Here is a 25,080-nt window from a genome sequence, read left to right as displayed (position 1 = left end):
GAAACATTGGAAGATAATTATCAGATGATATTTTGTTTCTTAATAAATATTAAACGTTACTATGATTACTGATCTTATATGGCCGGTTTTAAAATTTGCAATTAATATTTTGCATTCGATGTTTTTTTTTTTTACACTTTTTCTTTTTCTTTTCACATTCGACTTATGATTAATAATTATACATGTACTTTTATTATTATCTAAGAATTATTATGTTTATTATTTAAATTAGTATTATATATCGGTATGTGATTTTTCAATTAAAAAGAGAAATATAGTTGTTTTTTTTTGTTTTTGAAACGGTTATAGTATAATTAAATGTACACAAACTATCTACAAGTGTAATTTTAAAAGCAACTTTAGGAAAGAAATGAATTATTAAATTTTCGTTTTTATTTTTTGTAAACGAAGTATAAAAGTTTTTATAAGAAATTTAAATTATTGATCATCAAGAAACATTTTCAATACACAAAGTTGGTAAATCAGGAGTAACGAGTATCCATAAATACTTTAGTCTTTAGTAAGAAAATTGGTAATCCATCAGGTTGAAGTTTTTATGCTTTAGTTAAGAACACATATAACGTGTGATTCGGGAATAAGGTAAAAAAAAGTTTTCTTCGATCGATTGGTCGTTCTTCGCGTATTAACAAAGTTTTTCGACGGTAAGCTGAGTCGTCGCCACGAAAAAGACTATCCCGCGTTTATTCGACCCTCTTTCTCTCTCTCTCTCTCTCTTTCTCTCTCTCTCTCTCTCTTTCTCTCTCTTTCTCTTCTTACTGATCGTATCCTCCAGTGAACATCGGGAACACGTGCCAACTCTTATTGGAGGAAGACCAAAAGTTTTTCTCCTTTCGACGGTCGGGGAACGATCATTAGGAAAAAAGTCGTCGCCTTGTAAGGAAACGAAAGAAATGGTGGAGAGAGAGAAAAGAACGATAAAGAAAGATAAAGAAAGATAAAGATAGAAGAGAAAATAAGAGAACCAAAAAAAAAAAATAAGAGAGAAAGAAAGAGAGAGCGAAATTGCGGCATTAGCGGAGAGCCAGCCAGACCGTACCCTCTTTTCGCGCGATGACATTAAACCTTCGAATACTGTGTGAGATACGTGGTAGGAGTAAAAGTCGAGGGTGGTAGTGATGGTGGTGGGAGTGGGGGAGGAGGAATGATGTATTACCACCGGCAGCGAATTCTCCACGGGATTTTCATTACCAAATCCCGTAACCGTCGGACGACCGCGCCTATTTTTTTTTCTCTCTTCTTCTTCTTCTTCTTCTTCTCTCTTACTCTACCTCTCTCTTTTCTTCTTATTTCTTTTTTTTTCTGTTTCTTTTCTCCTCCTCTCATCTCGTTAATTAAACGGCTGTTACTCGAAACGTCTAGCTCGTCGTGCAAAGACTCGTCGGTGGTAACTGCCACAGCTGCTCTTTCGTTTCTCTCTTTTTTTTCTCCCTTCTTTCTCTCTCTCTCTCTCTTTCTTTCTTTCTTTCAAAATCACTGAAATTATGATTGTACGTTCAAATTAAATTCTAACGCCCATACTCATGTTTTGCGATTCTCCACCCACCTTCCACCCTTCTCTCTCTTTCTGTCTTTCTCTTCGCGTTCGCTCGATATTAAAAGGACGACGTGAATGTGATTAGTGAAAAGCACGCTCGCGTTAATGGCGAGGTAATAATTAATCGTCGCTTAATACCCGTCCGGTCACGTGTTTGTTGACCCGCAGAGACAACAAGTCGTTACGCGAGTGAATTGAAATTTTCCACGAAACGATCACGCCATTATTGAAAATAAACGCGACGAGTATCGTGAATTGGGAGGCGGAGGGGAAGTAGGAGAGATCGGGGAAGAAGAGGGTGTGGTTCAATTTATTCGCCAATTGTACACGATTGATTCGCTAAGATATTTTACACATTTTACCGTTATGATAATAATTTCATCCCCTTTGTGTTCATTTTAACATAATATTTGTTCGATGATTTGAAAACGTTTCGTCGAACGTCATCTCTCGTAAATGTTTATAGAAATTTATAGGAATATTTTAATAATGGCGAGCTCACTGAAGCAAGCTAGAAATATAAAGGAAAATAGAAAAAAAATGTAAGAGAGAGAGAGAGAGAGAGAGAGAAAGAAGGGAAAATGTCTGCGCTTAGGGTCGTCTAAAGTGATACGAAGCGGTGATGCAAGGTAGTCGAGAGGACCGGATAGAGAGATCGTAGTCTTCACCCCTTCAATGACACTCCTGCCCTTTGAAAATCGGTATAAGGGCGAGAAGAAACGGGAAATGAAAGGGTCTTGTGATTTCTCTCTTATTCTTTCTGCTTTTACACGCTTCAAGCGTGCACCTACTATGTGCATTTTCCTCTTTCACGTTTGCGAGAAATGACGCCTTTTTGTCTATTATTATTTTTATTATTTTCCGCTTTTCCTTCTTTACTATTTTTTTATAAGACATAAAAAATGTTTACGAATAAATTCGAGCTATAAAGAAAAAAAGAAAAAAAAAGAAAACAATTTGTTTAATCTAATAGAAAATAAAAAGTATTCAGGTTCGACGAAAAGTTGTGAACAAAAATTTTAATAAATTTCCCTTATAGCACGTTTAATCTTTCTTCTTTCTTATCTTGTTAACTCTTAATAGTGGTTATTTTAATTCCCGTCTTTTGAAAAAAAGTAGTTGTGGTAGTAATAGTGATAGTAGAATGAAATTAAAAAACGTCTACGAAGCGGCCGACAAGAACGTTTAAATAGCTTTTTAACCGTACATGTATAAAAGTAAAAGAAGAAGAAAAAGAAGAAGAAGTAAATGATGATGAAGAAAAAGAAGAAGAAGAAGAAAAAGAGGGAATTGGTTAGCTCGTGACATTTTATACCTTATATCATAAATTCCGTTTGAAATCGTATTAGGTATATGTAAATGCTATATAGAAATCGTAGATAGAAAAATAGTAGGTCCAAATAAACGAATCACGGAAGAGTAGTAGGGTATTATCGTGTTCGAGGTGTGTTGGATATTACAGCATACTGGGTGGTATAAATTGAATTCCGTTGTGAAACCGTTACGACGACAGGGGGAAGGGGAATAGGAGGAGGATGAGGAAGAGAAGGGTGGCATGGGTTCGAGAGGTAGGGGGTAGGTTGGTGGAAATGCATTATACACTCGAGCGGAATCGTCCATCCCCATTTTGTGGCGTGCTCGCGCATGCCCGTTCACGATTTTATGCCCTCTTAAACAATTTCCACTCGTAAACAATTTTCCCCTTCTTCACCGATCGATCATGCCTGTCTCACGTCGGCGTAATGCGTGCTGGTTAAACTCCGACGTCCCAACGTCGAATGATCTCACGACGCAACGACGCATCGTCTTTGCTTCGTATGTTTCGTGTATTTTGCGTTTCTTGCTTTTACATCTCCTCCCCAACTCTTGTATATGTCTATTATTGGCATCAAATATTCTCCAGGGATTTTAACCCTGGGAGAGGGTTAATGTATTCGCGATTTTAATAAACAACATAGCATTAAGTCCTTTGTCATCGAAAATTGTAGAATAAATTCCACATGAAAATTGTAGGCCTTATTTTTTTTCTTGGTAATTCGAAATGAGAAAAAATGATTGACGGATAGAAGAGAAAAGGGAAAGAATTCAGTAAATTGTTGGAACTTGTTATTTAACAGAGCTAATATTCGAAGATTGGAATTCAAAAGCAGAATATCTTCCTTCATATATATACATATGTACAAGTATATAAGTATATATAGATATCTGGCGAACGACCGTTTTCCATTCTGTCTATCAAAAGGAAATTGAAAGGATCCTTTTGATCTACTCCTATGACGCTTATCGCTTTTGCTCTTGATAACATGTCGTGTATAACGCGGAACTGTGATGGAAGAAGGAAACGCGCACCCTGCGAGATGTCCGGAAAAGGGACCAATCGGCCGTTCGTGTCTTCTTATCGTGCGGCCGATCAATAAGTCCCGGGAGAAGGAAAGAATCCGCTCTCTATTCGCTACCAACGACAAGCGATGTATGACGGTGGTGGTAATGGTAGTAGTAATAGTAGTAGCAGTAGTAGTAGTCACAGTTGAGGAGATGGCGATAGAGCTGATGTTACTGGTTATGTGGTGGTACTGCTGCTGCTGCTGCTGCTGCTGCTGCTTCTGGCAATGGTGGTGGTGGTAGTAGTGGTAGAGAATCCCGGACGACTCTCAAGGTGGGGAAGGCAGGCATCCCTATCTTCGTCGTTGCTGGTAGACACAGACTTGATAAGGGTTAATTTCGTACCAAGAGATGGGGAGACGAGGGGTGGGAGTAAGGGAGCGAGCAAGCAAGCGAGTTCACGCATACAAGCGGGAAGCACACATCAACGTGAAACGCGAGACGAGCTTAAGAGTAGATGAGAAAGGAGAAGAGACCGGTGGTGGTAGTTCGCGGTCTCGCGACTGTCCGCTCGTGATTCTTGCGCCTGCCCGGACTAACGTGCAATCCCTTGCAATCTCTTTCTCCTCCTCGACGTTCTGTGTAGCCCCTCATTGTCGCGCAAGCGCACTTCAAATCACAAGTATTCAGTCTGCAACGACGCCTCGACCACGAAACGTCTGATCCGGGCTAATCTCCAATGATCGCCGGCAACTCGCTTCTCAGCTGTCTTGAAAGTCGAAGACTTTCTCTACGTTATCGTCGGGAAAACGACGATCCACTTAATTTTCATGCTGTGAGTTTACCTTCCCATACTAGTCACCAGTTAACTCACGTTTCCTCCGATCGCTTTGGTATATCGCTTTGGTATCGCTTCGTGTGCACCGTCAATCGAGTTAGTGGAATACCAACGATGTGTTTATACATCCTATAGTTTTACTCGATATCTTTCGACGAGATCACATTCGAGAGTCAATATAGTGCATTTAGAGTTTAAAGTGTTACCGTCGTAAATTGTTAATACCAATTGTATTACTTTATGCTCTAATATTTTCTAGTACTTTGTTTTTCTTTTTTTGTTTTCATTCGGTACTACGTATTATCGCGACTAGTATTATTACGTAGATCTAATCATTAAGAAGATTTACAGCTTACATTGTTGACTACAGCCTCCTTGAAAGTAGGGATGGAAGAAAATGATTGGCGCGTTGATGTGAAACTCCCTCGGAAGCCACAAAATGCTTGGAAGATTTTACGCAAATCTTCGTCCCCTTGAAAATCGGGTTAAACCGTCGCCACTAACAGAGATAGAGATAGATCGAGATAGAAAGGGAGAAGGGGTGAAGGAGAGAGAGAATGAGGAGGTGCCTTACTGCGGAGTAGTGATTCATTACTAGCCGCACCCCCTTCCACCTCTCGTTCGTTCTCTTTCTTCTCCTTCGTTTCCTTCGGCCCGAGTTATCTCTTCAACCCCATTCCATTGGTGTTCACGCTGGAGAATAATTATCCGTTGTAGCTTTACAGATAAAAGACCCCCCGTTGAAAGCCACCTTTTCTCTCTACTCGTTCGCCCTTCATCCTAGCCCTCGTAAATCACAGCAATTTCGAAGTGTCGACTGTTATAGCACTTTACCGGCACTTGTGTACACTAGGTCGATAATTTCCGGCATAGATGCTCTCGCTAATGTTTACAAATGCTTATTCGAACATTTTTTAAGCGACCCTATTTTATCTCCTGCATTATTATCTTGAATAATAAAAAAGTTTTTATAATACTTTCGGAGATATTGTATTGTTCCGTTCTTTGTTTTAATAAGATTTTATTCATGAAAATGTTTTCCGTTTGAACTGATAATTAATAATTGACTTGTGTTTTGCTTACATCAATGCATTTTAAATATGTACATAATTATATATTTATAATAACATTGTTTTTCATTTGTATGCGCAGATGGTCTCAGCAAGAAAAAGAAGAGAAAACTGGGGGGTATAGGTGGCTTATACTCTGGAGTTTCCGTATCGCAACTTCTGGCACAACGGGAAAGAGCCATTGCTGCTGTTTCTACGTCAGGAGTTCAAGGTTCATCGGTGCCTAATGGATCGCAGGTAAATACTATTCATAATTCTTCTTTGGTTATCCTGACGATAATAATTGCTTGTTACAAATGCACTTTTCTTTGTAGGTGTGGCCGATAGCGATCCCTAATTTGCAGATCCAACAAAGCAATCAACAAATCTGCCATCAATCGTTAAATTCACCCTCTCAAAATCACGACGTGAATAGTTCAGCTCGAAACGCTCAACAGCGGTTAAATCAGCACAATATGCCTGGGATGCTTATGGGAAATCCGTTGATCATGAATCAACAAAATACTAATTTCAACAATATGACCCAACAACAGCAGCAGCTTTTGCAGCAACAGCACCAACAATTATTACTGCAGCAACAGCAGCAGCAACAGCAACAGCAGCAACAACAACAACAACAACAACAACAACAGCAGCAGCAACAACAACAACAACAACAACAACAACAACAACAGCAACAAATGATGCAGCAGCATTTATCGCAGCATCAACAGCAGCAGCCTCAACAACTTTTACCTCATCATCAACAGATGCAACATATGCCGTTGTTACAACATCAAGAGCAGCAACAACAGCAACCTCATCCAAATGCTATAGTGAATCAATTATCGCAACAGCAAGTTCCTCATTATTTAAATCAGTTGAATCCACAATCCTTGCATGTTATGCAGCAGCAACAACAACAGCACATGAACCAACAGCAACAACTTCACATACAACAAATTCAGAAACATAATATGCAACCGCCACAACAGCAGCACTTACCATCGGAAATGGATCAACAACAAACAGGAAATTATAATTCTCAAATTCCTCAAGAAGGTTATGTACATCATTTACAATCTTCGCAAATGGCGCAGCCTGTTCTTCATTCGCAATTGCATCAGCTTCACCAACATCAAATACAACAGCAGCAACAACAACAGCAACAAGATCAGCATGGTATGCAGACTCAAACTATTGACCCATTTCAAATGCAAATACAACTACAGCAACAGCAGCAACATCAACAGCAGTTGTCACAAATGTGCGTGCAAGCTCAGTATTCTAATCAGCAATTACCTCATCATACAATGGATATTATACAGCAATCTAACGGCGGGTCCGTTATGAGTGGAATCAATTCTTCTGATATGCAAAATAGACATAACCGAACTCAATCAGTAACAGAAGATGATTTAAGTGCAAAGCAAATGCAACAGCAGCAGCAGCAACAACAACAACAACAGCAACAGCAACAACAACAACAACAACAGCAGCAGCAGCAACAACAGATGTTGATGCATAATCATAACTTGCAGCGGCATCAAATTGTAGAGAATGGAAATCTGACAAATAATCCTCATGAGAATGCACAACGAATGTATACGCAAGGTCAAGTTCAGTATCCAGTAAGAAACTTTGATTCTCAGAAGATATCAACTGTGGAAGCCAAATTTGGTCATCAGCAACAATACGCTTTAGTTAGCCACGCGGGAAGAAGTCCAACTATTAACCATGCTACAGAAGTACAATCGGGTATGGGACCAACTAGCGGACAAGCAGGAACTATACATTTTAACACGAGAGCACCGCCATGGCAGCAAAATCGTACGGTTGTCACGACCAATCAATCTTCATTAGCTACTGTCCAGAATATCACTTGTAACTCTTTCGATCGTGTTCCTCCTCTCCATCATCACATTCCACAGACTTCAACCTGGACAGACGAGGTAGCAAGAAAAAAAGCCAAGTCAACTAAAAGTATGATAAAAAAACAACGTCAGCATGGTACATCGGATATAAGGAGCAATAATGGTCTTGATCAACCAATACCAAGTCCAATTGAAGAATTTAATGAAAAAGTGCAACAGAATAGCGATCAAATTGGTTCCACAGTCAATAGCAGTGGCCCCTCATTTTTAGAAGATCCTAGTGGTTATTTAGCACAGCAAACCGCTTTATTAAATAGTACGATATCGCGACAAACTGGCGTTAATAACACTCAAGTGGCCATATTGAACAACCCAAAAGTACAACAAACGAATCATAGTACTCATACAGCGAGTAATCCCTATCTTGTACAACCAAAGCCTTCTTCTGCTGCCAGTCCTTCAAGTACAACATTTAATTCTGTGAAAAATCATGCCACTTCACCAGTAGTCGTCCATAGCAGTATGACGCCGACGTCTAGTAACGGTGCCATTGATTCCGATGGTAGCCCTTGCCATGGCTGCGTTAGCAGTGGTGACAATCAATCCTTCGTTCAAGATCAATACAATAAACAACAATTACATCGACAATACGTATTGCATTCTGATCAACGCGAGGATCCTGTTACATCGTCGACGTTTGGTGAAAAATATCAAGGGAGTCAACAACAAATTGATTCGAGACCTATTCAAGGAGGCACTGTTAGTACTAGTCACGGTTCACCGATCGGTACAAATAGTCCGGCTAATTCGGATATCCCAGCTTCCTCGACACCTGGAATATCTCAACCAGCAACACCTCAAAGTTTAACTTCATCCCAACCATCGACTCCGCATAGTTATTCGCAACCGCCGACACCCCATTCTCTCGCATCGTCGTCTGGTCAAATACCATCTCAACCTTTAACGCCACACTCTCATCCATCGTCATCAAATCAGTTTGCAACTCAACCGTTAACTCCTCAGGCACCACAGCCTTCGCAATCATCATCTAATAACAGTTTGGAACAACACTTGGAAATGTCATGTTCAGTTGCAAATAATCCCAGTGTTATTTCACCAAGTACATCCCCTTCCCAAACGTATTCTACGCCTATGGACAATATAACGTCTCAGCTACCAAAGAGACAAACTGTTAGTACGAGACAAATATCGCTAGATGGTTATCAACTACATCCACATACAGTGAATACAGTTTCAAGGATACCATTAAATTCTTTTACCAGTACGTCGTCCGTGATAACGACGATGGCAAGCGGACACACGGTTAGTAGTAATACAATTACCTCTGTGCTTGCTGGAAGAGCGAATACGGCGACCGTATCTATAAATACGCCCTTGGGGATGCCCAACCCCGCTATTTTAAACATTCTTTCCAATAAACCTCAGCAGCCAACAACGGCATCGCCTGCTCTCGTGAATGTAACAGCGACGTCAACGACGGCGCATCATCCACATTCGATTCCCCTTACACCTAGTCAATCGTCAACGATCACAGTATCGAAGTCACCATTGGAGATGGTTCAGAGCGTAGTAAGTAGTATTCAGGTACCTCAAGCGACAACTAATTCACCAATGCCGCAGACTCAACAACAGCAACATCAGCAACAACAACAGCAGCATCAACAGCAACAACAGCAACAACAGCAACAACAGCATCAACAGCAGCAACAACAACAACAGCAACAACAACAGCAGCAACAACAGCAACAGCATGCTCAGCAACAGCAGCATCCGCAATCAAACGTTCAAGTTCACAATGTCCTTACTTCCGGTGGTATATTAAAACATCCAACCGGATCTACTTTACCACCTGGACATATCTTAGTTTCCAGTGGTGGACAACTCATAATGGCAAGCACCGGGTCTGCTATTAACGGTGTAATGGCACCACCACCTCCTAAAATCATCTCTAATGCGAATTCAATGCCACCGTTATCTGTTTCGCCGATGGTCACTAGTGTAACCGGAGCAGTTAGTCAAGTTATACCGGCAGTTGGTGTAGCTCAACAAGTGATAGGACAACCAACGGTTTTGGTTAATGCTATACAAACGCCGGTGCTTATTCAACCCGGTGTTATGACGATGGATAGTATTGGACAAAATGTACAAATACCTCATCTCACGGTTGCTACCGGGAACGTAATACAAAATGCTCAGTCCATCTTAGACACGAATCAAGATGTGACGAGAAACGTGAGTACAAATCAGGGTATCGTGAATCGCCAACCGGCTCTACTTTCTCCCGAATCAGCGCTGAGTAAAAAGAAAGCGTACAAAAAACGAAAGACCAATCCTCAAACCGTAGCGTCGATGCTTCACATTGCTTCGTCTCAACAAAATGCGGGTATGCTAATGCAATCGCAGTCGAATTTTGCACAGCAAAATTTCCAAACACACAGCATAGGTGGACCGATGTTACAAGCCCTAACAATTGTTCCTGGCAAAGGCGGTGCACCCGCTCAATTGGTCATGAATGGTCAAACTGGTGCAACGTCAGCGCAATTTAACACTCAACAGATTATAACAAATCCTCAGCCTGCTCAACAAATAAATCTTTTGCAGCCGGTTAATTTGTTAAATGGAGCAGCTGGAATGGTACAGAATTTCCCTACTATTCAACAATTTATCGTGCCTGGAATAGGAAGTATGGTCATGTCTGCCGACGGTACTGCAACTTTATTGCAAGATACTGGAAACATTGGAATGCAGCTACAAATACAAAATGTGAATGGTCAGAATGTCCTTACGCCGGTGCAAAATCACAGCGGAATATTTAGTCCGAGTCAAAGTATTTTAGCAGCTGGACCGGCTGGGATGGTGATCAGAGCACCGCAAGCAACTGGCAGCAAGATCATTCAACAGCACAGTCCTGGTGCACAGTTCCTGTCTCCCAATAGTGGTCAATTTCTAGTGAATGGAACGACATCTTTTGGGAATCAATTGAGTCCAATAGTGGCCAATGTTAGTCCCAATCAACAGGTGACATTTAATACGTCTCAGGTTAGGCCACCCAATATGCAGGGCCAACAGGAATTTATACAAATGAACGGCCAAACGTTGATGGTACCATGTGCGACCGCTCAGAATATTGCCGTCTCATCTGCACCGAATCAACAGAATACAACTTTCGTTCAGCAAAATACAACGATTGTTCAACAACAAACCACTATGGTATCGAATAATCAGATACCAAATTTTCAGGCAGCACCTTCGAATAGTGCAGGGGCCGTTGATCCAGCTTTAAATTTAGATCACAACCAGCCATATATTCTCAGTTCCGGTATGATCTCAGGAAAACCGCCATCTTCTCCAAAAAATAGCATTAACTCTCCTACCTCCGATCAAAGCATGAAACAGCAACAATACGTTCTGGCTAGTAGCAGTACTTCCGTTGTCGAAAAAACTGGACAACAAATCGATCAACACAATCCGCTGATGGCAAGGCATTCCGTATCTACTCAAACAGCTGGTAATCAGGCAAACATAGTACAGTCGGCGATAATGAGACAGGGTTCTCCGCCAGATACGACTACGCACAGTCCAGGAAATAGTCAGCGGTCAAATAGCCCGGCTGTCGATACGACAACGCATGGAGCAGCTTCTCCCGCACTACCAATCAGTGCCAGGCAGCATTCTTCATCTACGGTAATATAGGAAACAATATGCCTAATACTCTGTAGTAATAATTATTATCTTTATAATCGTATATTTATTTATTGTCTTAATGTTAAAGGATTTTAACTTGATGTCAGTGTGAATTAGAATATTTTATTAATATTTTTAGCCTATGGTTCATTGCGTATCAAGCAGCGAACCAGATTCTGGTGACATCACGATGGCATCAGAAGATTGGAGGATTCAGGGAGTTACTACGAAAGAGATCACATTAAGTCAACCCAGTCTACACGGGAAGACTTACGTGGAATCGACAGTGACTACTGGGATCCAGGTTGGTACCCATGTAGAACAGGGTAACCGTCATCTAGCTCTAATAGACATGCATCAACCAGCCGATACAACACACGCAGAAAACACATACGCTGACTCACAGGAGCATATGGACACATCATCACCAAATCATTCCATTTATTCAGACACAATGGACCACTCTCCAGTGGAGGATCAGCTGAGCGTCTCTAAAGATATAACGGATATCTCTCGTCAAGAGATCGATGTCAATAATCCGTTGCCTGTTGTAGGACAAGCGCATTATCAACCGATCCTCTATCATAGTCATCATTATGTGCCTAATACGAACGTGTATCGGCAGCAAGCCTTAGTGCCAGATCATGCTCATTATACGATGCTACCTCACGCGAATAAATTTGATCCCAAGTCTTGCGATGTTGATCTTCAACATAATATCGTCGAGGAAGATAGCGATCAAAATTCCGAAGACAAAACTTTGGAGAGAGAAAATATTCCCTATTGTCAACCTAATGTTGCCTGTCAAAAATTTATCGGCGTCGGTATCGCCCAACCAAGTGTTTACCCACATTTATATAATTATAGGTCTGACCCTAGTGGCATTGCTGTCGTTAATTATTCACCCACCAAACAGGCATATCTAAATCCTTACGTTTACAGTCAACTTGCATATGCCCAAGAGGGTGACGATGGGGAGGAGAGTGATTCCTCGCTGGAGGAATAGCATCTTTCTTTCCTACGATCGATCGATTAACTTTTTATATATTTGTATATTAAGACAATTAGGTTCCACAGTGGCTGCCGTGGATGATTAATGGCGAAACAGACTCATTGCGAACCCCATCATAAATTTTTAACATTAAGTTTGTAATTAGTTTGTATCTAATGTTAATTTTACTTTTTATACGCGTCTAGAGACGCGGAGCGTATAAATGCTCGATCATCTATAGCGTTATTATTTAAAACGTAAATACATTGCAATAATGTAAGCGTATTATTAACCGTGTGCTAAGCGGATTATTCGAAAAGATCATGATTCTTTATAATGAGAAAAAAAAATAAATCTTTTGCTGAACAATATCCTTCTGATAATCGAATCATATAAATATATATGTATATGTATATATATGTGTATATAATATATATATATACACATATGTATATATACACACAACATACCTTTTGACAGACAGATGAGCATGCGTAAAAAAGTTTGAGTTTGTTTATCTCGTATATTGCTCTTGTTTGCATGCCAAATTTAAGAATGACAATCGAACGTGCTACCTTTTTCGTGTTATTATCGTAAACGCGGTGCTAGAAGTTTGTGATTGTTATCTAAGAAAGATTCTACGTTTCCTATGTCTTTCTTCATCTTTTAAACAGCTTCTCGAATAAAATATATAGAATAAATTTTAACGAGGTAAAAAATCAAAATTATGGAGAACAAAAGAAGCTATATCCGGTTGATCAGATCATTCTCGTGTGCTTTTTCCTAAATGCTCGGACGATTCAAAAGAATGATGACGCTATTGCTGAGAATAAAAAAAAAAACACATGGTTTAATGCGTATAATAGTTGGAAGTGTTATTATTGATATGATATTAGCATGCGGTTGGTAAGCTTGTGCCTGAGTTGATCGAGTTGTATTTGACAGATCTATACGTCAGAGACGTTGAAGCAAGCGGAAGGTGTGGTGAGCACGGTGAGGTGCGAGGGCAGGGAACATGCCCTCGGCCGAGGAATCAAGCGAAAGTTGGAGTCCATCCATTCGATGCATTCCACCCTGCATGAAGACCAAGATGGTCAGTATTTTGTACGGTACACACTTAGATCTTAATTAAATATCAATAGCTAGATATTAATTTTCTTTTGATAAATAAAATAAAATTAAGAAAATAAGAAGTATTTTTGCATGAACTGTTGAAATATTATTGTAGAAATCGAAAATTAATTAAGTTCTTGAAAAAGGACACACGTATATATTCGAATAATTGTTTTTTTTTCCAATTTCTTTATGTGCGAGAATACTTCTTGAAAAAAAAAGAAAAAAAAAACTTGTGCAAAAAAAAGCAATGTAAATTTTCTGTAGATCTTGAATATTTCTTAATACTCGTAAATATCTATTAGAATATTTTCTACATGCTCTTAAATGGTTTTTCTTTTTTTTAACATAAAATTAGTCACTTTCAAAAACAAAAACCTAAAACAAAAAAGAAGCACGTAAACGTGATAATTGTAAAAGTTGAATTACGTATTAAAAAAAAAAATAATAATTAGACAAAAAACTGAGTAGGAAAAATTTGGTACGAGGGGAACGTTATTATCGGTCATATATATCTGTTTGATTATGAAATGCCACGCAATGTATACTATAAGAAACGTTCTTCAAACTCACATTTGCATTGATATTTGCACGAACTACGGTTTTTCTTTGCTTGTGCATGCTTAGTATTACGCGCGAATTCATGTGGTGCTTACTGGTTGCATGATTAATTGCTTTTATAATCGCTTGAAGGTATTTGAAAAATTCTTCATTTTATTCATGATTGTAACTTTAAACGTTCATTTATATCTTTCTTTTATCCTCTACGTTAAAAGCTCATAAATGTATTTATTTATTTACTTACTTATTTGTTTACTTAAACACGTAATAAGATATCGAGTGTGTAAGTAGAGAAATGAGAGTGAGAGAAAAAGAGAGAGAAAGAGAGAGAGAGAGAGAGAGAGAGAGGGGAAAAAGAACAAAAACAAATAACATTACGTCATAAAGCTGCTTTATCATTAATTACATTCGCACGAATGTTTACGGAACAGGTAAGTGACGTCAGTACTAAACGAATTTCATTTTATTGTTCGCGTATTAAATGTGTTAAATACGTTAAATAACAATGATTAAATATTTTTTAATTGTAAATAATATATATCAAAGTTTCGTTGCGTTTACTAATTGGCTGTCAGGTTTGTTAATATCATGTTCTCGCAATCACATCGAATTGTGTGGCCAGGGGGCTTCAATCATATAAGTTCACTTAGTAGAGGGTGTGGCTCATCGATTTACGGCGTTACCTGCATATATATATATATATATATATATATATATATATTATGTATATATATATTATCCATCCTCACACATAATTTTTGTACATAATTGCTATGGCATGTGCGCAAATACGTCGTGGGTGAAAATATTGACAAATTCTACAACAAATTTAGCTTTCAAAAAGCTCTATGGAATTTTAGGAATATTATTAAAGTTCATGATTATAATAAACTATAATAGCAATGGTAAAAATTGAATTTGTCGAGTCATATTTCTGAAATTTTTATCTAATTTATTTTTATAAAATTCTAATTTATAAATTAAAATTTATTTTTGTAAAATATATATACATATACAATATTATTATAATATTATATATAATGATATATAATGATATATATAATATTATATATATATATATATATATATATATATATATATATATATATATATGATATATATAAATAATATATATGTATATAAATCAAATCAATATCAATTAAATAAATCAATATCAAATAAATATATATAAATATTTAATATAAAGCATAATAAATAAATAAATATATATATTAGGGTGGGTCAAAAAAATCAATTATTTTTTTTTTTATAAGTGCCACGGAAAAATGGGTTGCTAGACACCTTAAAACAATTCTCACCAAATATGAGCTCTTAATTTTAATAGGAAGATCCTCGGCATCGCAGTTTTTTATTTTTTTCTCAGTCCAATAGAATAAAATTCATACCTCATCATTAATTGATTGTACAGAAAAATGTTCTGGAATTTGTGGAAAAATGTTTCTGGAAAGAATTTTGTAGGAAATTTAATGCTTTACAAATAAAATTTTTGTAGGAAATTAACTGCTCTATAAAAATGGTGTCTTATGTTTTAGCGATTAAATTAAGTGTTCAAAAGATATTCAGAGACAAAAATCAGTACACATGAAAGTTTGATGATGAATATCTTTTGAACGCTTAATTTAATCGCCAAAACATAAGACACCATTTTTATAGAGCATTTTATTTTCTACAAAAATTTGTATTGCGCATTTTTTAATAGTCATTTATTGTCGAGTTATAAAATTCATAAACAAAAATGAAATTTGTCTTAAAATAATCAAACTTAAATCTTCAATATCATTCAAATGGTGAGGTTTATAGAGCATTTTATAGAGCATTAAATTTCCTACAAAATTCTTCCAGAACATTTTTCTGTACAATCAATTAATGATGAGGTATGAATTTTATTCTATTGGACTGAGAAAAAAATAAAAAACTGCGATGCGGAGGATCTTCCTATTAAAATTAAGAGCTCATATTTGGTGAGAATTGTTTTAAGGTGTCTAGCAACCCATTTTTCCGTGGCACTTATAAAAAAAAAATAATTGATTTTTTCGATCCACCCTAATATATATATATTTATTTGATATAAATTATTTTTGCAGTAATTTAAATGAAAATTTGAAAATATTTTTGTTGTATAATGACATTATATAAAAATTAAAAATTGTATATAATAATTAATAATGACACATATAATACAAATAAAAAAATCACTTGCATGTACTCTCATATAAACAACTTGATATATTTTATCCCACTTCTGATTTCGCCTTATCATCGATGAATGATGTAACTAATTATTTTTAACGAGCACTCGCGCGAAGCAAGAAGCACATTTCGGAGGATGGACAAATGTACGGTTCGATGTAAAAGACGTAGTTGTTAAATTCTAACAATTCACCAAAGCAACACCAACTACGGAACTAATTTTTCTATGACACGCACCGCAATCATAATTAAGCGTTTCATTGTTTTGCGTTGCACATCTGAAACAACAATTAACAATACCGAAGAACTGCGTAAACTCGTTTAATATTTATTTAAAATATTTCCACAAAATAACGTAATTATTAATATTTACTAAAGAATATCATTTATTGTAATAAACACTTTTTAATCAATTTATAATATATTTTTATTATATAATTATTATATAATGTCAAGTTTTTTCCTCTTTGCACTCGAGTATAAAAAAAAAAATTAAAAAAACACAAAACCTTACTCTTAATATCAAACTAAAATAATATTTCTATGTAAATACTATTAATCTTTAATATTTGTTCACTAACTTTTTAAATAATAATACTTAGATTAATATTAATTTCAAATGATCGATGTGTGCGAAGAGAGTTAAAATTATTTCAGAAATACCTACTAGCTTGCAATACATGTCTGAATTTCAATACCATGCACAATTCCATTTTTTTTTAAAGATAATTTCTTTTCTTGATAATATCTGATTCCTCTCGCACCATGTAAAATATAAAACGAGCCACGAGCCTTGTTTAAAAGAAACAAAAACAACAGTTAAAAAAAAAATAATAAATAAAAAACAACAACAAAATAGATAAAAAAATAAGAAAAAGAAAACAAAGGATCGTTGTTTGGAATCCTCAGTAGCCGAAACAAAGGTGGAAGAGAAAAAGCAATGGAAACTGGAAGTGGGTGAACTCGTGTGGGGTGCAGCAAGGGGGAGTCCCGCTTGGCCGGGTAAAGTCGAGTCCTTGGGTCCACCGGGCACGATGACAGTTGGGGTCCGTTGGTACGGGGGAGGGGGCACTCTCACCCAGGTGGATGTCAAGGCCCTCAAGTCGCTCTCCGAAGGCCTCGAGGCACATCATCGTGCCCGAAAAAAGTTTCGGAAGTGAGTTTGATTCTCGCCCTCTTTCATATCTTTCTCAGCTAACAGAGAGAGAGAGAGAGTGAGAAGAGTCTTTTTCAAAAAATCTTTTTTTCTACAAATAAGAATTATTTTCACGAACAATTGTTTTCCAAAGAAACTTTCGTCTTAAATAAAAAAATTTCGTCGAAAAATATGAATAAAGTGCTGTACGTGGCTGACCTTTTATAGACTTGTACTACTTACAAAAATTCTTTCAATTTTTTTCTATGCGAAAGGAGAATGATAAATTTGATATATTAAATATTGATTCATAAATATTATATCATATTAAAAATAATCACGGAAAATGGCCTTAAGTATACAGCAATATTCATTAGCAAATCAACAGCCAATTATATTAATGTGAATTAAATTAATTTCTTACGTGTTGTTTGCAGTTTTAAGTATCGTAAGCGCAACGAACGATATTATCGAAGAAAAAATAATTAACGTCCGAACGATAAATTATTTGGAAAACTATAAGAAACGAAATGATATATGTGTTACTATTTGATTATTATTATACCTACATATGTTATATATATAAATCTTTTCTTTAACGACGACTGTTTTTAGTCTTTTTTCGTAGCACGTTTAAATTTTCGTTTCGCTTTTGCTTGATATTCACCGATCTCATATTAATATTATATGTATATATATATATATATATATATATATATATATATATATATATATATATATATATATATATTATTCGATTCATATGCATATATATATATATTCCTTGTTTTTTTAAATCGTGCCGGACGAAGCGGCATTCCGAGGCCTATTAATTGATTAACTTTACGATTTTATGCTTGACCATTGTGTTTTTTAGAAGTCGTAAATTGAATATGCAATTGGAAAATGCGATACAAGAGGCTATGGCAGAGCTGGACAAAATAAGCGAATCGTCGCATCATCGAGAGAAGGCAGCATCGGCTGTTCGAAGGTCATCGAAGGTTTCTTCGAGTCCTACAACGACTACGAGAAATCCTGCTGGAAATGTCGTCACTAAGAGATCATCGAAGAGATCAATGGGAGCAAATTTGGATCACGGGAAAGCCGATCAAAAGCAATGTCGATGATAATTCATTGATAACAACAAAGTTTTCTTCTTCGTCGTAGATCAAAATGATTCGAAAATACGAAAATCGATTAATTTGAATCTCGAAGGAGATGGATAGCTAACATGCGCATATAACTGGTTTCTTAATATAATCCATTCCTACGTTTAATTAGATCGAGAAATATGAAGAAAAAGAAAGGAAAAGAAAAAGGAAATCTTAGAATTTTCTTCGTTCCTTATCCTTATTTATTCCGTTTAGAGTTTCTGAAAGCTCCTTTCCGATTGATTAGCATCGAAGAACACGTTTTACCGATCGCGTTTCTTTGAAACGAAAACGTCGAGACACGCATACCTATACTGACGTCGTTCACTTCTTGTCGATAGCCTTCAATTAAGAATTTCTCAGTTGTTCCAAGTTGCGATTGATCGCTGATTAAAGTATTTTCTTTGTCGGCTGTCAAGCGTTCTAAAGCAAAAGGGACGATTAATCGTTACCGCGTTTGCTGACGATCGTCTATATAATAATCCGACGTCTCTCATTCCTCATTCTACCTTTTCTACAAGAAGTATATCCTTTTATTTTATTTCTGTTTCTTTCCCTTTTTTCCTTTGCGTGCAAAAGTTATCGATAAAAGCCTAAGTAGCCTAAGAGTAACGAACGAAGAAAAGGTTTAATGTCAAGTTAACAATTGCGAAAGATAGAAAATTATTGTATGAAGTGAGTAAACGAGAGATCAGAGGTGATCGGAATCAAAGTAATGTGAATCGTGAGAGAAAGAAAGATTAATCTTTTGATGGCACCGTTGGGGGACACTTTTTATATTAGACTGAGAGTTTAACAACTTCTTGAGGCTTTTCATTGACGTTTACTCGCATAATTGATCGTTATACTTCCTCGTGTACATTTATCCGTTTGTTCGTTTGTACGTTCATTATAAACGACTGCGAAACTAATGGTCAAAGATATCTCGTTTATTACGATCTAGCGACTTTTACTGATATAATGACGATCTATTTCAGATCGTGGAAAAAAAGATTTTATTCGTGGTTCGATTAATCGCGAATTATTATTATTATTATTCCAATGGTGCTAGTTTATGATGAAAGCATGATTTCTGCATGCACGTAAAAGAAAAAAAAGAACAAACAAATTCACACAATGTATTCGCGTGATCGGAACAATTATGTATGTAGCATAACTACCGTCGTATGAAAATCAGTGGCCGACGTACGACTGGCCTATATCCAAACATTTTCAGGTTACTTCAAAACAATTAATTAATGACTTATGGGAATTAATAATCAATCAAAGAGCTCCTAGACTCTTTTTCTTTTTACGGACTTTTTCATTTTAAAAGTCTGAGCGTGTATATATATATATATATATACGTATATAAATACGCTTGTACATAGAGTGTCATTTCTATTCGAAAAGAAAAAAAAAGAAAGAAACAAAAAAAGAACATACACATTCGTACGAAACGGATATAGGTGAATTTCCGTCGAATATTATTTATGATATAAATATAAATACTTTCCTCTCGGCAAGGTTCCAAAAAAAAAAAAATTATAATAATAATAAAAAGAAAAAAAATGAAGAAAAAACCAAATAAAAAATAAACAATTTTCGATAATTATTAATTATATTCATTGCCTTTCCAACTTACGCTTACGATCGACAAAGATTTTAGAGATACTTTCATCTAATCATTCTGAATTCTAATTTTTACGTACAAAAACTTGTTATCCTAAGGATAAAAAAAAACATTTTCGAATACGATGCGTCTCAAATTCCTCGAATACTATTTTACCGATAAATATCATTACGTGTACATGTATAGTCAAAATAAAATAGTATACGAATTATCAGTTTTATTAGAATGCTATGTATGTATGCGTAAACGCAAGCGTAGGTGGAAAGGATTATTTTAATTATACGACTTCAAGTTGTATAACATTATTATAATATCCTAGAAATATTCATTCGACGCGTACGACCATTTTAAATGGAAGGAACGATGGTTAATGAAAAATATTTTCAATCTCGGCATAATAATTTTGTAAATGTTCAATTATAAGTACCCATCCCTTCTTACGCTAATCGGATTTGTATATATAGACGGGAAAAAAAGAAGAAAAAAAGATGCGATATGTCGCCGACTGGACGTTGTTACGAAGAAAGTATTGTATTTAAGTTTTTTAATTAATCGGAAAACGAACTTAAACGAAAGGAAAAGAAAATTTTGAATTCGCTTTTAAAATGGTGTACCTTAAAACTCGTTGATCGCATTTTACATGGAAAAATATAATATAAAACTAAAAGAATACATTGTGTTGAGAGCATTTTAGATATTTAAAAAAAAGAAAATGAATGAAAACAAGTTCTCGAATATTTGCTTAAAGAATTTTTATTACTCTCGTGGTCATTGATCGTCGAAGTATCTGTCGTAAAAAAGAAAGGAAGAAAGAAAGAAAGAAAGGAAAAAAAAGAAAAAGTAAAAAAAAGAAAATGCGTTACTATGAAAAAAATTTATATAAGTTGTGTAATTAAACGTACGTTAATGGTAGCTAGAAAAAGGGAAGTGGAAGATTTTGAGTATATCTCACAGGAATATTTGGATAGATGTAGTGTATAAAAGTAAAAATAAAAGAAAAAAAAAGAATAAAAAATAAAAAGAGTTCGTCGCGATTGAACATACGATAGACAATAAAGGAGACGCAAGTATCAAAAAAAAAAGAAAAATAATAATAATAATAATAATAATAATAATAATAATAATAATTATAATGAAAAAAAAAATAAAACAATAATGAAAACTGTCGCGCGCGATTTTTAATTAATGTCTTTCATACACGTCATTATCCCTGAATTTTCTTTTTTTTGTTTTTCTAAAAAAAAATCGACAAACTTCAAACTTTGCATAACGTTTCCGAAACGTAATTAAACTTAAAAATATAAAACGGGTCTGTAACAATTTTCTAGCGATATATTATATATTGTGCTTGTAAATATGTCGATGATAATCACACATAGAAAAAGAGAGATAAAGGTCACAGTAAAAATTTTACTTTTTTTTCGTTTGTCTTCGATAATAAAAAAAAAAAAAAGATGCGAGCGTAATGAAAAGTAATGCGAATGCAGTTGAAAGGAAACAACATTTGTTCAATTTTTCATATGAGATTTGAAACGTCAAAAAGTAATATCGATTATTCGAAATGAAGCTTTATAACATATACATACATACATACATAAATACATACATACACATATACATATTTATATGTATATACTTGCTTTCTTTATCGGATAAAGTGTCTCCTTAAAAATAAGGAAATATTATATCAGAGCAAATCAAAAAATTTGCGATATCGCATGTAATATGTGAAGTCTTTCAAAAAGCATAGATTTCGTCTCGTTTTACCTGGTACCTTAGATTTTTGACCTTTTGCTGTCACGCACACTAACCGTACGGTTCGGTTTGTAGAAATTTTAGACGATATCAAAAATGAGAGAGAGAGAGAGAGAGCGAGAGAGAGAGAGAGAGAGAAAGAATGAAAGTAAGAAAATGAGAAAGAAGAGAGAATGAATGGCAAATGATAAAAAAAAGAAAAATAAAGTAACATAAAAGAAACAGAGGAAAAGAAAGACGAGTTTGAACTGAAAATTAAAAACAAAAAAAAAAGAAATAAAATCATGATTTTTGTCGTGATCTCATAATGCTCGTAAGTATGATTTCGATAAGCGAAACACATATCACCGATCTCGACAACGATTTTCAAAAGTCTCTAGGCGTTTTGCACATTATATTACAAAAATGTAGAAAAATAAATAAATGAGATGAGAAAATGAAAAAGAATAATAAGAAGAATAATAAAAAGAAGAAGATGAAGAAGGAGAAGATGAAACATATAAATAATGTAAACGGCTGGTATCGCTGTAGTCGCAATGGGACCGTTTTTAAAAATAAGACAAAAATTCTTATCTTAATCGCTCTTAAAATAATCCCTTTCGCTCTAATCGTCTCGGATAATATGATCACATATAGCGCGAAATAAAAAAAAAAGGAAAAAAATGGAGAGAGAACGTAATCAGTCCTCGCAAATATTTTTCTTTTTTCTTTTTTCTATCGGACAACAACAACAACCAACACACCATGGATGCGACTGATAATTAAATCATTAATTTTCGATTACTTTTCTCCCTTCGTAGATATTGAAAAACAAAACAACAAAAAATTAAATAAAACAAAAACAAAAATAAAAATGGAGGAAAGGGAGAGGAAGTGGGACAGAGATAGAAAGAGACACGAAACAAAACAACACGAAACATCGACGGGAGAATGTAATTTAAAAATGAAAAGGAAAAAAAAAATAGAAAAAAGAAAGAAAAAAAGAATCAGTAAAGACTTACCTCAGTAAACATATACTCAAGAATCAAACGTCTTAAATTCGAGAATATATACTGTAGTGCCGATGTCCTTTGTATATTTTCAATACTGTAAATAGATATATAAATACGCCTTATTAAATAATTAATGGTAATTAATCAGCAATCACGCCGTACAACGGCTGGTCGATTTTTGAGCATTTGTCGAAAAACGAACATGGTGCGTTTTACTAAAAGAAAGGAAGAAGAAAATAAAATCCGAGAGGGAAAGAAAGAAAGAAAGAAATGATGGATAATAGAAGGAGTATTAAATGTGATCGGATAATTAACGTTTTTTAATAGGAAAAAGAAAAGAACGGAAAGTAGAGTGCGAATTTAAAAAATAAAATAAATTTGAAATTACAAAAAAAAAGATGGCCTATGTTGTTAAAATATTTCGAAAAGTTGTCTACATTTACGTTACGTTGCATCTTCGGCTATGTATGACGATTCGTCTAAAAATTGTTCACGAGTTAATTATGCGTTAGTCGAGAGAGAGAGAGAGAGAGAGAGAGAGAGTGAGAGTGTGAGTGAAAGAAAGAGTGCGTAAAAGTGCGAGAGCGAGAGAGATCGTGATAAAAGAAAAATTTAAAAGAGAAAAAAATAAGAACTCAATTTTTTCGTGATAATATAACGATAGTAATTATTCATTGAGCGAATGAGATAAATCGACGAATTTTTTCGGCGAATATTTATTGCTATTATTATTTATGAAACGGTAGAATATTTACGGAGCGTTTCGTTCGCTTGTTGAGTTTTGAGAGAAATATAAAAGATAAAAAAAAACGAGATAAACGTGTATAGAGTATAGAGAAAGGAAAAGGGAGAGAAAGAAGAGGTGTCCTTTCTTTTATGAATGGAAATATCTAATGGAAAAAGATACCAAGAAAAAAGTGAGAGTGTGTGGGGGAGAGGGAGAGAGAGAGAGAGAGAGAGAGAGAGAGAGAGAGAAAAAGAAAGAGCTCGGTCAAACTCGTAAAACAAAACGACTTACCGTGATTGCGTTAATGAATAAACAAATAAAGGAATGCGACGAGTGTACTTTCGGTGTATAATATAAATATTAATATTATACATATTATATCAATTGTCAGTGGTATTATACTAAGAGATGATAATTTTATATTTACAAGATAGAAGGGCCGTTAAATCTAAATGAGTGTAATATACATATGTACTATGAATTCCCACCCTTCCCCGATTCTAGGGAGAAAGTTAGCAAAGCTACCTTATTTAATAATATTTGGCATAATATTTATATATATATATAAATATGAATATAAATATATAAATACAAATATAAATATATAAATATATAAATATATAAATATAAATGAATGAATGAATGAATGAATGAATAAATAAATAAATAAATGAATAAATAAATAAATAAATATATACATATATATCTATATATATATATATATCTAGATATATATACACACATGAGAGATAGAGCATAAAATAAAAAGAAACAAAAAAGGAATAAAGAAAAAAAAACAAGAAAATGGATAGGCCGAGTGTGACAATTTTGTCGAACTCGAGAAAAAGTAAGAAGCTATGTGATCCACTACTACTAGTAGCTTTTAGCTGTAAAGACTTATACTTTATTTTGTAAATTTTGTTTATACAATGTTTGATCGTTCACGCATAATACTATTGTATGTGAAAAATAAGTTAATAAATCATTAACATGTGAAGTTAAAATGCGTACATTTCTGTCTTACCGATCAGTCGTAATACAAAAATATATACATGATAAATATATACATGATAAATATTTATTTAGTCTCTTTATATATAAATATATTTTTCAACTTAAAGTCAATATGTTCTAAAAGTATATACGCACAAACGTGTACCTAATGAGATGTAACAACAGCTAAAGTTTTTATACTTATTATACATGTCGTTTGAAAACGATAAAAAATGCATCAAAATTAGAAAATTTTCAATAAACTTTAAACCTTGTGTTTAAAATTCATACTATTTATTAATTTTTAATTTTCGCGTAAATTTGCAAATTTACAAATGCAAGATTATTGGCAGACGATAAACGTGAAAAGATAACGAACGAAATAGCTAGGTTGCAACCAAAATGGTCGATGGTAAAATAATGCAAGGTGTTTCTAGAAAGAAATGTTAGATGGTAGCAGGATGCTCTTGGAATGGGTTGCAAGAATAAAATAAAT

The 25,080-nt window shown here is 35.0% G+C and overlaps 1 protein-coding gene and 1 long non-coding RNA gene across 5 annotated transcripts in view; one reads left to right on the top strand and one right to left on the bottom strand.

Annotated features, from left to right (window-relative positions):
- LOC107073811 (uncharacterized) overlaps window positions 1-24,595 on the top strand; it is a 251,575-nt gene extending 226,980 nt beyond the window's left edge. The window contains exons 4-9 of one of the 4 annotated variants that reach the window (XM_015334525.2): window positions 5,868-6,022; window positions 6,100-11,343; window positions 11,483-11,647; window positions 13,280-13,427; window positions 17,132-17,375; window positions 18,232-24,595. In XM_015334525.2, coding sequence (XP_015190011.2) covers window positions 5,868-6,022; window positions 6,100-11,343; window positions 11,483-11,647; window positions 13,280-13,427; window positions 17,132-17,375; window positions 18,232-18,481 — 6,206 coding nt within the window. In that variant the 3' untranslated portion in view covers window positions 18,482-24,595. Of the gene's footprint in view, window positions 1-5,867; window positions 6,023-6,099; window positions 11,344-11,482; window positions 12,706-13,279; window positions 13,428-17,128; window positions 17,376-18,231 lie in introns of those variants that run through there. The other 3 variants (XM_015334524.2, XM_015334528.2, XM_089171342.1) reach the window with 3 other exon arrangements.
- LOC149032994 (uncharacterized) lies at window positions 372-4,709 on the bottom strand. The gene is made up of 2 exons (XR_016176168.1): window positions 1,565-4,709; window positions 372-1,494 (listed from the first exon to the last, which is right to left on the bottom strand). It is a non-coding gene; the product is annotated as an uncharacterized LOC149032994 (long non-coding RNA).
- Window positions 24,596-25,080: the final 485 nt, after the last annotated feature.

Source organism: Polistes dominula, unplaced genomic scaffold (assembly GCF_049000335.1).
Source record: "Polistes dominula isolate Pdom_NZ unplaced genomic scaffold, Pdom_raw_medaka contig_31, whole genome shotgun sequence".
Classification (NCBI taxonomy): Eukaryota; Metazoa; Arthropoda; class Insecta; order Hymenoptera; family Vespidae; genus Polistes; species Polistes dominula.
Note: the sequence above shows the minus strand (reverse complement) of the source record. Positions and strands in the feature narration are given on the sequence as shown.